This window comes from Amblyraja radiata, chromosome 12, assembly GCF_010909765.2.
Source record: "Amblyraja radiata isolate CabotCenter1 chromosome 12, sAmbRad1.1.pri, whole genome shotgun sequence".
Taxonomy (NCBI): domain Eukaryota; kingdom Metazoa; phylum Chordata; class Chondrichthyes; order Rajiformes; family Rajidae; genus Amblyraja; species Amblyraja radiata.
In genome coordinates this window covers 53,352,347-53,366,679 of record NC_045967.1, presented here as the reverse complement: position 1 = coordinate 53,366,679, position 14,333 = coordinate 53,352,347, and the positions used below count along the sequence as shown (strand labels likewise).

The following is a 14,333-nucleotide window of genomic DNA, read 5'->3' as shown; positions in this document are numbered from 1 at the left end:
TCTCTAGAGAATATGGATAGGCCTAAGTTTCAGGTTGAGACCCATCCTCACTCGAGCTGCCAAAGGAGGTAGTTGTGGCTGGTACTATCACAACGTTTAACCAACATTTGGACAGGTACATGGATAGGACAGGTTTAAGGGGATAAGGGCCAGTGTGGATACGGCATATTGGGTGGAGTGGGCGTGTTGGGACGAAGGGCCTATTTCCAGGCACTCAGACTCTGTGTCTATGAGGCTATGATAGAATAAGGAGGAAGGGAGAGAATGAGAGAGAGAAAGTGAGAAAGTGAGAAAAAGAGAGAGAAAAGGAGAGAATGAGTGAGAAAGAGAGGGAGAGAGAGAAAAAAGAGAGAGATGAATGGTTGATAATGAATAGCATGAATACAATGGGCTTGTTGACATATTTTGCCAGTGTAGGGAGGATTGTGATGTTGATTTGATGTGACGTCTGTAATACTGACTGGTCAGCAAACCTGGTAGTGTTGGTTTTGGATCAAGTCGTCTGCATGTCGCTCCTGACAAAAGAAAGATTTCAGAAAATCATTCAACTACAAAAAAAACACAACTCTGCAAACATTATCTGGGAGCCGTTAAACAAATATTCAGAAATAAATGGACTGCAGTTGATAAGGTTTCACAAACTCCACCTGTTGGCAACATTCCTGTCATCATATTACCCTGTCCCACGGTACGAGTTCATTCCAAGAGCTCTCCCGAGTTTGCCTTGATTCGAACTTGGAGATTTACGGTAATGGCCACTCGTCGGTACTCGGGGCTCTCGTGGACATTTTTCAACATGTGTTGAAAAATCTTCCCGAGTCTTCCCGTGCTTACCTGCCGTTAGCGAGTCTTCCCGAGTACCTGTCGTTAACGCTGAGACGTCCCCGAGCTCCGAAGTTAATTCTCCGTGCTTACCACGAGTTTGATTTTTTTTACACTCGGGAGAGCTCTTGGAATGAACTCGTACCGTGGGACAGGGCTATCAGAAATATCCCAAGAGAGACCAACCATCCACCTCATTGGAGACCCTCGGACTTTCTTTAATCAGACTTTACTGGACTTTATTTTGCACTAAACATTATTCCCTTTAACCTGTATCTGGTCATTGGCTTGATTAGTTTAGTGTAGTTTGGAGATACAGTGCAGAGACAGGTTATTTGGCTCACCGGGTCCGCGCCGACCAGCGATCCCCATACACGAACACTGACCTACACACACACATTGGGTTACAATTTACAATTTTTACCAAAGCCAATTAACCTACAAACCAGTATGTCTTTGGAATGTGGGAGGAAACCAGAGCACCCGGGGAAAACCCACGCAGTCACAGGGAGAAGGTACAAACTTCGTACAGGCTGGACCTATAGTCAGGTTCAAACCCAGGTCTCTGGCGCTGTGAGGCAGCAACTCTACCGTTGTGCCACCGTGCTGCCTTTGTGGACATGTCTGGTCTTTCCGCTGACTGGAGAGCGCGCAACAAAAAGGTCTTTCATTGTCCCTCTGCTCAACTCCCCCTCCCATTCCGTGTCCGACCTCTCTGTCCTGGGTCTCCTCCATGGCCAGAGCAGGCACCACCGGAAATTGGAGGAACAGCACCTCATATTCCGCTTGGGGAGTCTGCATCCTGGGTTCATGAACATTGAATTCTCCCAATTTTGTTAGCCCTTGCTGTCTCCTCCCCTTGCTATCTCTCCCTCAGCCCTCGGGCTCCTCCTCCTCCTTTTTCCTTTCTTCTCCCCGCCCCCATCAGTCTGAAGAAGGGTTTCGGCCCGAAACGTTGCCTATTTCCTTCGCTCCATAGATGCTGCTGCACCCGCTGAGTTTCTCCAGCACTTTTGTCTCCCTTCGATTTTCCAGCATCTGCAGTTCCTTCTTAAACACCTCGGTACACGTGACTGAACTATCGTAACTAAACTGAACTTTGTGGTTTCCAATGTAATTGTCTAATCTCCCATGAAATTGAGTAACCATGGGCAAATGGAAGCAAGTCTAACAGACTTTGATGAGATTTGGTTTCTTAAACCAATTTTGAGACTTGGAAAGGCCAAGTCGTTTCCAGATCAATAATCTCCAGATACATTGGCAGCAGCAAACAATAACTAGCTTGTAGACTGACGTCAGAATGCAGATATGCCAAGTTTTAGTTTAATAATAGATACAGCGCGGAAACAGGCCCTTCGGCCCACTGAATCCGCGGCGACCAGCGACCCGCGTATACTAGCACTCTCCTACACACACTAGGGACAATTTACAATTTTTGCTATGCCAGTTAGCCTATACACTCGTGTTTGGGATGTGGGAGGAAACCTGAGTGCCTGGAGAAAACCCACGCAGGTCACGGGGAGAACGTGCAAACTCCGTACAGACAGCACCCGCAGCCTGGATCGAACCCGGCTCTCTGGCGCTGCGAGGCAGCAACTCTACCGCTGCGCCACCGTAATGGTAATGGGAATGAAGGGGAACAATGTATCACAGTATGGTACGGCAACTGCTCTGTCTCCGACCGGAAAGCACTGCAGAGGGTGGTGAAAACTGCCCAACGCATCACCGGTTCCTCACTCCCCTCCATTGAGTCTGTCCAAAGCAAGCGTTGTCTACGAAGGGCGCTCAGCATCGTCAAGGACTGCTCTCACCCCAACCACAGACTGTTTACCCTCCTTCCATCCTGCGGCTGTTACATTACTTAACTCTGCACCTCGGTGATTGCCAGTCACCCCCTCCCCCCGGGCACTTCTTCCCCCAGAAAAATTCCACTACTACGCCTGTATGGACGTATATATATTTTACTGCTCATATTCCATGTTCACTCTTCTGGGTGAGACGCTAACGGCATTTCGTTGTCGTTTAAGATTAAGATTGAATCTGAATCTGTATCTGAATCTGTAAACGCCAATACTATGCAGAGATAAAAAAAAGACGTGGCTTCATACTGTAAATTCCTTGAGGTTTTCGTGTTTCTGCTCGTGCTTCGTGTCGCTGCCTGGGCAGATCTGAGCGTGCAGCCATTTACACAGGTACCAGATGGACTTTGGGCTGGGGATGATGTTGAAAGGTGGCGGAAGGGTCGCACCTTCATCAAAGTAACTCATCCAGAGCTTTGTCCGGGCAAATTTCCACTCTATGTCAGCGTGGTCCTGGCAATGAGATCGAAGACACGGGTGGTCACAAACAAAACCATAGCATCGTACAAGCACACGAACAGGCCCTTCGGCCCACCGTGTCCGCACTGACCACCAATCTCCTATTTGCAGTCAGAGACTTGTCCCACCCCGGTCATTCCTACTTCTCCCTACTCCCCCAGACACAGGAACAGCTTCTTCCCCTCTGTTATCAGGCTTCTGAACGGTCCCTCCATAAGCTAGGGTACTGTCCGATTCACCTCTACCCCATTGCGGACATTGGACTTTGTCTACACTGCTGAGAACTACATTCTGCACTCTGTATCTTCCCCTTTGCTCTACCTATTGTACTGGAGTTTGACTTGAGTGTATGTTTGCATGGTCTATCTGATCGGTTTGGTTCGTATGCAAAACGAAGCCTTACACTCACTGTACCTCGGTACACGGTGCAATAACAAAACGGAACCACATCTACAGCTGATGGAAATGAACATGCCGAGACAATTATTTTAGCGATCAGATATTTAGTTTAGGTTAGTTTAGAGATATATGGCATGGAAACAGTGTACAATTGTGTACAGTTTTGGTCTCCTAATTTGAGGAAGGACATCCTTGTGAATGAGGCAGTGCAGCGTAGGTTCACGAGATTGATCCCTGGGATGGCGGGACTGTCATATGAGGAAAGATTGAAAGGCTTGTATTCACTGGAGTTTAGGAGGATGAGGGGGGTTTCTTATAGAAACATATAAAATTATAAAAGGACTGGTCAAGCTAGATGCAGGAAAAATGTTCCCAATGTTGGGCGAGTCCAGAACCAGGGGCCACAGTCTTAGAATAAAGGGGAGGTCATGTAGGACTGAGGTGAGAACATTTTTTTTCACCCAGAGAGTTGTGAATTTGTGGAATTCCCTGCCACAGAGGGCAGTGGAGGCCAAGTCACTGGATGGATTTAAGAGAGAGTTAGATAGAGCTCTAGGGGCTAGTGGAATCAAGGGATATGGGGAGAAGGCAGGCACGGGTTATTGATTGCGGACGATCAGCCATGATCACAATGAATGGCGGTGCTGGCTCGAAGGGCCAAATGGCCTCCTCCTGCACCTATTGTCTATGTTTCTATGAAACAGGCCCTTCGGCCCGTCAAGTCCGCACCGGCCATCGCTCGCCAGTCCACACCAGCTCTGTGTGATCCTCTCCATACCCACCAGGGGGCGATCTGCAGAGGGACAGTTAACCGGCCTTGGGATGTGGGAGGAAACCAGAGCACCCGGAGGAAACCCACATGGTCACAGGGAGAACGTGCAAACTCCACACGGACAGCATTTGAGGTCAGGATCGAACCCGGGGTTTCTGGAGCTGCGAGGCAGCGGTTCTACCCGCTGTGCCACCCCAAGTTGATGCTCTGTGTTTCTGTGCTGTGTGTTGGGATGTGGGACCTCTGCCCATGGTCCAGGGTGGATGCTGGATCTGTGCTGCCTGGTTGCAATACTGACTCACCCTCACTCTGATTGTGTGAGACTGTAGCCCCATTGCCCTTGTCCCATTGTCTATGTGGCTCTCTCTCTCTCTCTCTCTCTCTCTCTCTCTGCCTCTCGCTCTCTCTCTGTCTTCCTCTCTCTCCTCTCTGCCTCTCTCTCCTTCTTTCTATTTTCCTCTCTCTGCCTCTCTCTCTGTCTCCCTCTCTCTCTCTCTCCATCTCTCTTTCCCTCTCTCTCCCTCTCTCTCTCTCCCTCTCTGTCTCTCCATCTATCTTTCCCTCTCTCTCTTTCCCTCTCTCTCTCCCTCCCTCTCTCTGTCTACCTCTCTCTCTGCCTCTCTCTCTCCTTCTCTCTCTCTCCCTCTCTCTCTCTCACTCCCTCTCTCTCTCTCCCTCTCTCCCTCTCTCTCTTTCCCCCTCTCTCTCTCTCCCTCTCTCCCCCTCCCCCTCTCTCTCTCCCTCTCTCACACTCCACTCCTTCCCTCGTCTGCATTTGCCTGTGACTTACAGAGTGTCAGACTGTCAACTGACAGAAATAATTTCTCGTGATCGTCCTGCAGAAGAATAGACCTCTCGACCAAGTGCCCAACTTCCCATCTGCTTTTAACAAGTCATCGGCCATCCAGGGGAACTGGATAAATCGCACGTTTTGGGTCGAGACCCTTCTTAAACGTCACCCATTCCTTCTCCCCAGAGATGCCCCCTGCCCCCGCTGAGTTACTCCAGCTTTTTAACATAGAAACATAGGTGCAGGAGGAGGCCATTCGGCCCTTCGAGCCAGCACCGCCATTCATTGTGATCATGGCTGATCGTCCCCTATCAATAACCCGTGCCTGCCTTCTCCCCATATCCCTTGACTCCACTAGCCCCTAGAGCTCTATCTAACTATCTCTTAAATCCATCCAGTGTTTTGGCCTCCACTGCCCTCTGTGGCAGGGAATTCCACAAATTCACAACTCTCTGGGTGAAAAAGTTTTTTCTCACCTCAGTCTTAAATGACCTCCCCTTTATTCTAAGACTGTGGCCCCTGGTTCTGGACTCGCCCAACATTGGGAACATTTTTCCTGCATCTAACTTGTCCAGTCCTTTTATAATTTTATATGTTTATATTTTTATATGATTATAATTTTATATTTTGTGTCTATCTTATAGAAACTTACAAAATTCTTAAGGGGTTGGACAGGCTACATGCAGGAAGATTGTTCTCGATGTTGGGGAAGTCCAGAACAAGGGGTCACAGTTTAAGGATAAAGGGGAAATCTTTTAAGACCGAGATGAGGAAAACATTTTTCACAAAGAGAGTGGTGAATCTCTGGAATTCTCTGCCACAGAAGGTAGTTGAGGCCAGTTCATTGGCTATATTTAAGAGGGAGTTAGATGTGGCCCTTGTGGCTAAAGGGATCAGGGGGTATGGAGAGAAGGCAGGTACAGGATACTGAGTTGGATGATCAGCCATGATCATATTGAATGGCGTTGCAGGCTCGAAGGGCCGAATGGCCTACTCCTACTCCTACTCCTACTCCTCTATAAATCACATGCTCTCCTGGTGCAGCATCAAAGGTGAAGCTTGGAGGACATGCAAACACAACTGGACACATAATATTTCTCTGTCTTCAAGAGCCTGGTTAGTTCTGCTTTCTCTCTGCGCTGATGATCTGAACACAATGGTAAACATGACATGTAGATGCAGGGCAGACCCGCGTTTAGCTATCAGTGGGGTCCAAGTTTACCATTGTTCTACGCAATTAGTTACACGTTATTAATGGCTCTCATTGTAAAACATGAACTGGGTCATTTATCTTAAAAGACAGCAAACAATAATTATATTTTAAATGCGTAAGACAAGGAGATAATATCTCAGATACCAACCAACCGGACACGCTAGAGGCAGGAAACATGCTCCCGATGTCCAGAACCAGGGGCCACACACAGTTTAAGAATAAGGGGTAAGCCATTTAGAACAGAGACGAGGAAACACTTTTTGTCACAGAGGGTGGCGAGTCTGTGGAATTCTCTGCCTCCGAGGGCGGTGGAGGCAGGTTCTCTGGATACTTTCAAGAAAAAGCTAGATAGGGCTCTTAAAGATAGCGGAGTCAGGGGATATGGGGAGAAGGCAGGAACGGGGTACGGATTGGGGATGATCAGCCATGATCACATTGAATGGCGGTGCTGTCTCGTAGGGCCGAATGGCCTACTCCTGCACCTATTGTCTATTGTCTGTTGTCTATTTACTCGATGGCATTTTCTCTGCTGAGTGAAATCCCAACCATGATACCGAAGATGTTGAATTAGACCTTTGCTGTCATGGTTACGCATCTTTTGTATTTTTCTCTGTGGCATTTTACTATAGTTTAGTTTAGAAATACAGCGTGGATACAGGCCCTTCGGCCCATTGAGTCCATGCCGACCAGTGATCACCCAGTATGCTAGTTCTCTCCTACACACACTAGGTTCAGTTTACAGAAGCCAATTAACCTACAAATCTGCACGTCTTTGGAGTGTGGGAGGAAACCGGAGCACCCGGAGAAAACCCACGCAGACACAGGGGTGAATGTACAAACTCCGGTGATAGACACAAAGAGCGGGAGTAACTCAGCGGGACAGGCAGCATCTCTGGAGAGAAGGAATGGTGGCGTTTTGGGTCGAGACCCTTCTTCAGGTCTTGACCCGAAACGTCACCCATTCCTTCTCTCCAGAGATGATGCCTGTCCTGCTGAGTTACTCCAACTTTTTGTGTCTATCTTCAGTTTAAACCAGCATCTGTAGTTCCTTCCTACATACAAACTCCGGGTGCTCTAATATCCTCCCACACTCCAAAGACGTACAAATTTGTAGGTTAATTGGCTTGGTATAAATTATAAATAGTTCAGAGCGTGTGGTGTTAATGTGCGGGGATCGCTGATTGGCGCGGACTCGGTGGGCCGAAGGGCCTGTTTCAGTGCTGTATAGAAACATAGAAAAATAGGTGCAGGAGTAGGCCATTCGGCCCTTCGAGCCAGAACCACCATTCAATATGATCATGGCTGATCATCTAAAATCAGTACCACGTTCCTGCCTTCTCCCCATATCCCTTGACTCCGTTAGCCCTAAGAGCTAAATCTAACTCTCTTGAAAACATCCAGTGAATTGGCCTCCACTGCCTTATGAGGCAGAGAATTCCACAGATTCACAACTCCCGGTAAAAAAGTTTTCCCTCATCTCAATCCTAAATGGCCAAACCCTAATTCTTAAACTGTGACCCCCTGGTTCTGGACTCCCCCAACATTGGGAACATTTTTCCTGCATCTAACCTGTCCAATCCTCAAAGAATTTTATATGTTTCTATAAGATTCCCTCTCATCCTTCTTAATTCCGGTGAATAGAAGCCCAGTCTATCCATTCTTTCATCATATGTCAGTCCCGCCATCCCGGGAATTAACCTGGTGAACCTACGCTGCACTCCCTCAATAGCAATAATGTCCTTCCTCAAATTAGGAGACCAAAATTGCACACAATACTCCAGGTGCGGTCTCACCAGGGCCCTGTACAACTGCAGTAGGACCTCCTTGCTCCTAAACTCAAATCCTCTCGCAATGAAGGCCAACATGCCATTAGCTTTCTTCACTGCCTGCTGTACCTGCATGCTTACTTTCAGTGTCTGATGTACTAGCACACCCAGGTCTCGTTGCACCTCCCCTTTTCCTAATCTGACGCCTTCCTGTTCTTGCCACCAAAGTGGATAACCTCACATTTATCCACATTATACTTCATCTGCCATGCATCTGCCCACTCACCCAACCTGTCCAAGTCACCCTGCAGCTTCATAGCATCCTCCTCGCAACTCACACTGCCATCCAGCTTTGTGTCATCCGCAAATTTGGAGATGTCTCTAAACTAAACTAAAAAAATTCCCAATCTATCTACTGTACATAATAGACAATAGACAATAGATGCCATTCAAGTCAGCACCGCCATTCAATGTGATCATGGCTGATCATCCACAATCAGTACCCCGTTCCTGCCTTCTCCCCATATCCCCTGACTCCGTTATCTTTAAGAGCCCTATCGAGCTCTCTCTTGAAAGTATCCAGAGAACCGACCTCCACCACCCTCTGAGGCAGAGAATTCCACAGACCCATAGCTCTCTGTGTGGAAAAAGTGTTTCCTCATCTCCGTTCTAAATGGCTTACCCCTTATTCTTAAACTGTGGCCCCTGGTTCTGGACTCCTCCAACATCGGGAACATGTTTCCTGCCTCTAGTGTGTCCAAACCCTTAATAATCTTATATGTTTCAATAAGATATCCTCTCATCCTTTTAAACTCCAGAGTGTACAAGCCCATTCTCTCAGCATATGACAGTCCCGCCATCCTGGGAATTAACCTTGTGAACCTACGCTGCACTCCTTAAAGAAGCATTGTGATGAACTTACTGCGATGAGTTGGTAGGAGTTGTTCATCATGGCAATCAGCATGTTGAGCAGGACGACCAGCGAGATGACATTGTAGGTTCCAAACATGGTGGCTCCCACAAACTCGGTGAACTCGTGCCGAGCTTTCACGTTGGTGACGTACAAATTCAACAGGCCAAAGACCGACCAAAACAGCGACTGCAGCGTCTCAAACAACCTGCAGAAGAGACAGATATGTGATATATCCATAACCTTAACAGTATCCGGACTCACGGCAATGAACATTAGCAGAGTGAATCAGCAGTAGACTGCAGGAAAGCAACAAACAACACTCTGAAAAAATTCCGAATTACAATCAGGGCAGCACGGTGGCGCAGCGGTAGAGTTGCTGCCTTACAATGCCAGAGACCCGGGTTTGTTCCCAACTACATGTGCTGTCTGTACGGAGTTTGTACGTACAGGATTGAGGGGGGATCTTATAGAAACGTACAAAATTCTTAAGGGGTTGGACAGGCTAGATGCAGGAAGATTGTTCCCCATGTTGGGGAAGTCCAGGACAAGGGGTCACAGTTTAAGGATAAAGGGGAAATCTTTTAGGACTGAGATGAGAAAAACATTTTTCACACAGAGAGTGGTGAATCTCTGGAACTCTCTGCCATAGAATGTAGTTGAGGCCAGTTCATTGGCTATATTTAAGAGGGAGATAGATGTGGCCTTTGTGGCTAAAGGGATCAGGGGGTATGGAGAGAAGGCAGGTACAGGATACTGAGTTGGATGATCAGCCATGATCATATTGAATGGCGGTGCAGGCTCGAAGGGCCGAATGGCCTACTCCTGCACCTATTTCCTATGTTTCTATGTTTCTATGTTCTCCCCGTGACCTGCGTGGGTTTTTCTCCGAGATCTTCAGTTTCCTCCCAAATTCCAAAAACATACTGGTTTGTAGATTAATTGGCTTGGTGCGAATGTAAAACTGTCCCGAGTGTGTGTAGGATAGTGTTAATGTGCGGGGATCGCTGGTCCGTGCGGCCTCGATGGGCCGAAAGGCCTGTTTCCGGCGCTGTATCTCTAAAACTCTAAAACTAAAACTAAGAAGATTATTGATCAACAACGCCATTCTAAAATGTTGACTTAGTTTGCTTTTTAATCATTTGCTGTGGTGCGATCAAGTTTAGTTGCTGGGTTTGGTTATGTTATTAATCACCGTTTAATTCTGTTAAGACAATAACACAATCGCTAAGCAACACTAACGTCGCCATAGCTTAATCCTAATAAACAGGTGGCAGGTTCTTCGATAACAAAGCATTGCTCATCTGGATAGAGTGGATGTGGAGAGGATGTTTCCATTCGTGGGAGAGTCTGGGATCACAGGTCACGGCCTCAGAATTAAAGGTCGTTCCTTTAGGAAGGGGATGAGGAGGAATTTCTTTAATCGGAGGGTGGTGAATCTGTGGAATTCTTTGCCACAGAAGGCTGTGGAGGCCAAGTCAATGGATATTTTTAAGGCAGAGATAGATCGATTGCTTCTTGATTAGTGTATGAATGAACTGCAGATGTTGGTTGAAACCAAAAATAGACACAAAATATGTCTAATCCTCTGAAGAGGGTCTCAACCCGAAACCTTCTCTCCAGAGATGCTGCCTGGCCCATTGAGTTACTCCAGCATTCTGTGTCTCTCTGTGATTCTTGATTAGTGCGGTTGTCAGGGGTTACGGGGAGAAGGCAGGAGAATGGGGTTGAGAGGGAGAGATAGATCAGCCATGATTAAATGGTGGCGTTGACTTGATGGGCCGAATGGCCTAATTCTGCTCCTATCACTTATGAATTTAGACTAGTTTGAAGATACAACATGGAGACAGACCCTTCGGCCCACCGAGTCCACACCGACCATCGATCACATGTTTATATCGGTTCTATGTTTTCCAATTACCCATCCTCTCTCTACAAACTACGGGCAATTTACAGAGGGCCAATTAACTTACTAACACACATGTCTTTGGAGTGTGGGAGGAAACCAGAGAACCTGGAGAAAACTCACGGGGAGAACGTACAAACTCCGTACAGACAGCACCCGTGGTCAGGATCGAACCCCGGTCACTGGCGCTGTGAGGCAGCAACTCTACCGCTGCGCCACCGTGCCACCCAGTAAAGGAATGGAATGAAATAGCTTATTGTCACATATGACAAGGCACAGTGAAAGTTTTTGCTTGCATGGCCAAGGTTTGCAGAAATGGATCATATGTAGCAAAGAGGAGCAAAGAGGTCCTTCTGTAGTTGTACAGGGCCCTAGTGGGACCACACCTGGAATATTGTGTGCAGTTTTGGTCCCCTAATTTGAGGAAGGACATTCTTGCTATTGAGGGAGTGCAGCGTAGGTTTACAAGGTTAATTCCCGGGATGGCGGGACTGTCATATGCTGAGAGAATGGAGCAGCTGGGCTTGTACACTCTGGAATTTAGAAGGATGAAAGGATATCTTATTGAAACATATAAGATTATTAATGGTTTGGACATGCTAGAGGCAGGAAACATGTTCTTGATGGTACACAAAAAAGCTGGAGAAACTCAGCGGGTGCAGCAGCATCTATGGAGCGAAGGAAATAGGCAACGTTTCGAGCCGAAACCCTTCTTCAGGCTGATGTTGGGGGAGTCCAGAACCAGGGGCCACAGTTTAAGAATAAGGAGTAAGCCATTTAGAACGGAGACGAGGAAACACTTTTTCACACAGAGAGTTGTGAGTCTGTGGAATTCTCTACCTCAAAGGGCGGTGGAGGCTGGTTCTCTGGATGCTTTGAAGAGGGAGATAGATAGGGCTCTTAAAGATAGTGGAGTCAGTGGATATGGGGAGAAGGCAGGAACGGGGTACTGATTGTGGATGATCAACCATGATCACATTGAATGGTGGTGCAGGCTCGATGGGCCGAATGGCCAACTCCTGCACCTATTGTCTATTGACATTTCTTACAGCTCTGTCTCTACCCTGATACTGCGACTTCATACCTTTGGATTTGCAACATCCAAAAGAGAAAACCTTACCTTTCCCATCACACACGGCCAACATGCTGTTAATTGTTCCGCTGGCTCACTGCCGTTACTCATTCACTTCAGATCGTAATTGTTATGATTAAGTGAGTCTGGAGATTTGACTTTTCTTTAGCGATGGATGGGAAGAGACAAAATCTATCTCGTAACAACCTTATAGCAGGAGAGACACACAGGCGGACTCACATAAAAAGGAGTCAGATTTAGTTCAGTTTAGTGTTGTTTACCAGATACAGCATGGGAACAGGCCCTTCGGCCCATTGAGTCCGTGCTGACCAACGATCACCCTTATAGATCTATCCTGCACATAATTCACAGAGGCCAATTAACCTGCAAACCTGCACTACCTTGGAGCGTGGGAGGAAACTGGAGCACCCGGAGGAAACCCACTCAGGTCACGGGGGGGGAAGAAATGTGCAAACTCCACACAGACAGCACCTGTAGTCAGGATCGAACCTGGGTCTCTGGCGCCAGATGGCAGCAAACTCTGCCAGTGCCGCCCTTTAGGAAATCGTACATCTTACACTCACAATAAATGAGTACACCCCACCCACAGATGTGTGGTCTATGTTTCATAGTGTGGTCCTCTTTAATGGAACGGAGGGAGGTCTTTGCTTTTCATTGGGGTCTTTGATGCGGCATTAAGCAGACATTAACCGACATGGACTTGGTTAGGCGAGATCGATGCATTTACATGACGTTGATCCTGTTCTCCAGGTCCTCCAGGTCTCTCAGATCGGCCGAATTGGGGTTGTTGAACATCCCGCTCAGGGGCGGTTGCAGCTCCTAGACTGTGGAACAGCATCCCCCTTCCCATCAGAACCGCCCCCTCCATCGACTCCTTTAAGTCGAGACTTAAAACTCATCTTTACTCTCAAGCCTTTCTTGACGTCCTCTGAGGGAGGGCTATATGTATATATTTATGTATGTACTTAATCTATGAACCACTGTTGTATAGCGTTAGTACCTCCACCAATGTAAAGCACTTTGGCCAACGAGAGTTGTTTTGTAAATGTGCTATATAAATGAAAGTGACTTGACTTGACTGTTCTGGGGTCGGGCCAAAGTGGGTCGGTGTATCTGTTAAAAGCTTTTAAAAGAAACTTTAGAACGTGGTAATGGATAAACATGAACTAATGCAGACGTTTACAGAGGATGACGATGGTTTCAGTGTATAGTTTAGACTTTGCAATCGTTAGCAAAATAACATAATTGATTGTCAGAATATAAACAGCAGAACACGCCAAGAATTTGCACCTACTGTAAGTAATGGGAAAATCTGCTCTGGCACACGCTTTTACATGACAATTTAATATCTTAATAATCCATCTAGTAATTACAAGTCTTTAATATTTGCAAGCCTTCAACTGAGTTCACAAAAATAAAGTACAAACAGATACATGTGGAATTTTGACTATCATTAGTTTAGTTTAGTTTAGTTTAGTTTAGTTTAGTTTTGTGTAGTTTAGAATAGCTTTAAAGCCCTGTCCCACGGTACGAGTTCATTCCAAGAGCTCTCCCGAGTTTTAAAAAAATCGAACTCGTGGTAAGCACGGAGAATGAACGTAGCGGGTACGTCGGAGCTCGGGGACGTCTCTTAGCGGCTCGTAACGCCGAACGGCAGGTACACGGGCAGACTCGCTAAAGGCAGGTAAGCACGGGATAGACTCGTGATGTTGAAAAATGTCCACGAGAGCCCCGAGTACCGACGAGCGGCCATTACCGTAAATCTCCGAGTTCGAATCAGGGCAAACTCGGGAGAACTATTGGAATGAACTCGTACCGTGGGACAGGGCTTTAAGTGCAGTTTAGTGAAGATTAGTTTAGTATAGGTTAGTGTTGTTTAGTTTAGTTTAATTTGGTTTAGTTTTGTGTAGTTTAGTTTAGTTAAGTTAAGTAAGTAAGTTTATTGGCCAAGTATTCACATACAAGGAATTTGCCTTGGTGCTCCGCCCACAAGTAACACAAGTTAGTGTAGTTTAGTTCAGTTTAGATTAGTTTAGTTTAGATTAGTTCAGTTTAGTTTATTGTCACATGTACTGAGGTACAGTGAAAAGCTATTTTGTTGTGTGCTAACCAGTCAGTGTAAAGAAGGGTCTCGACCCAAAACGTCACCCATTCCTTCTCTCCAGAGATACGGCCTGTCCCGCTGAGTTACTCCAGCATTTTGTGTCTACCTTAGCGTAAAGACGATGAACATGATTACATTCGAGCCGTCTAGAGTGTACACTGTTGGAGAAGAGCTTTAAAAGAGCTGAGCGATTGTAATGAATGGTTACTGAATCACTTCTGGGCGCCATCTTGGCTGGGC

General features: G+C 46.8%; 1 protein-coding gene across 3 annotated transcripts in view; it reads right to left on the bottom strand.

The window, feature by feature from the left end:
* LOC116979221 (short transient receptor potential channel 5-like) overlaps positions 1-14,333 on the bottom strand; it is a 76,953-nt gene that overhangs the window by 4,429 nt on the left and 58,191 nt on the right. For 2 of the 3 annotated variants that reach the window (XM_033030794.1, XM_033030795.1), the window contains exons 7-9: positions 9,003-9,198; positions 2,931-3,134; positions 474-515 (exon numbers count right to left, since the gene is read on the bottom strand). In XM_033030794.1, the coding sequence (XP_032886685.1) occupies positions 474-515; positions 2,931-3,134; positions 9,003-9,198 (442 nt within the window). The remainder of the gene's footprint in view (positions 1-473; positions 516-2,930; positions 3,135-9,002; positions 9,199-14,333) is intronic. The other variant, XM_033030796.1, reaches the window with a different exon arrangement.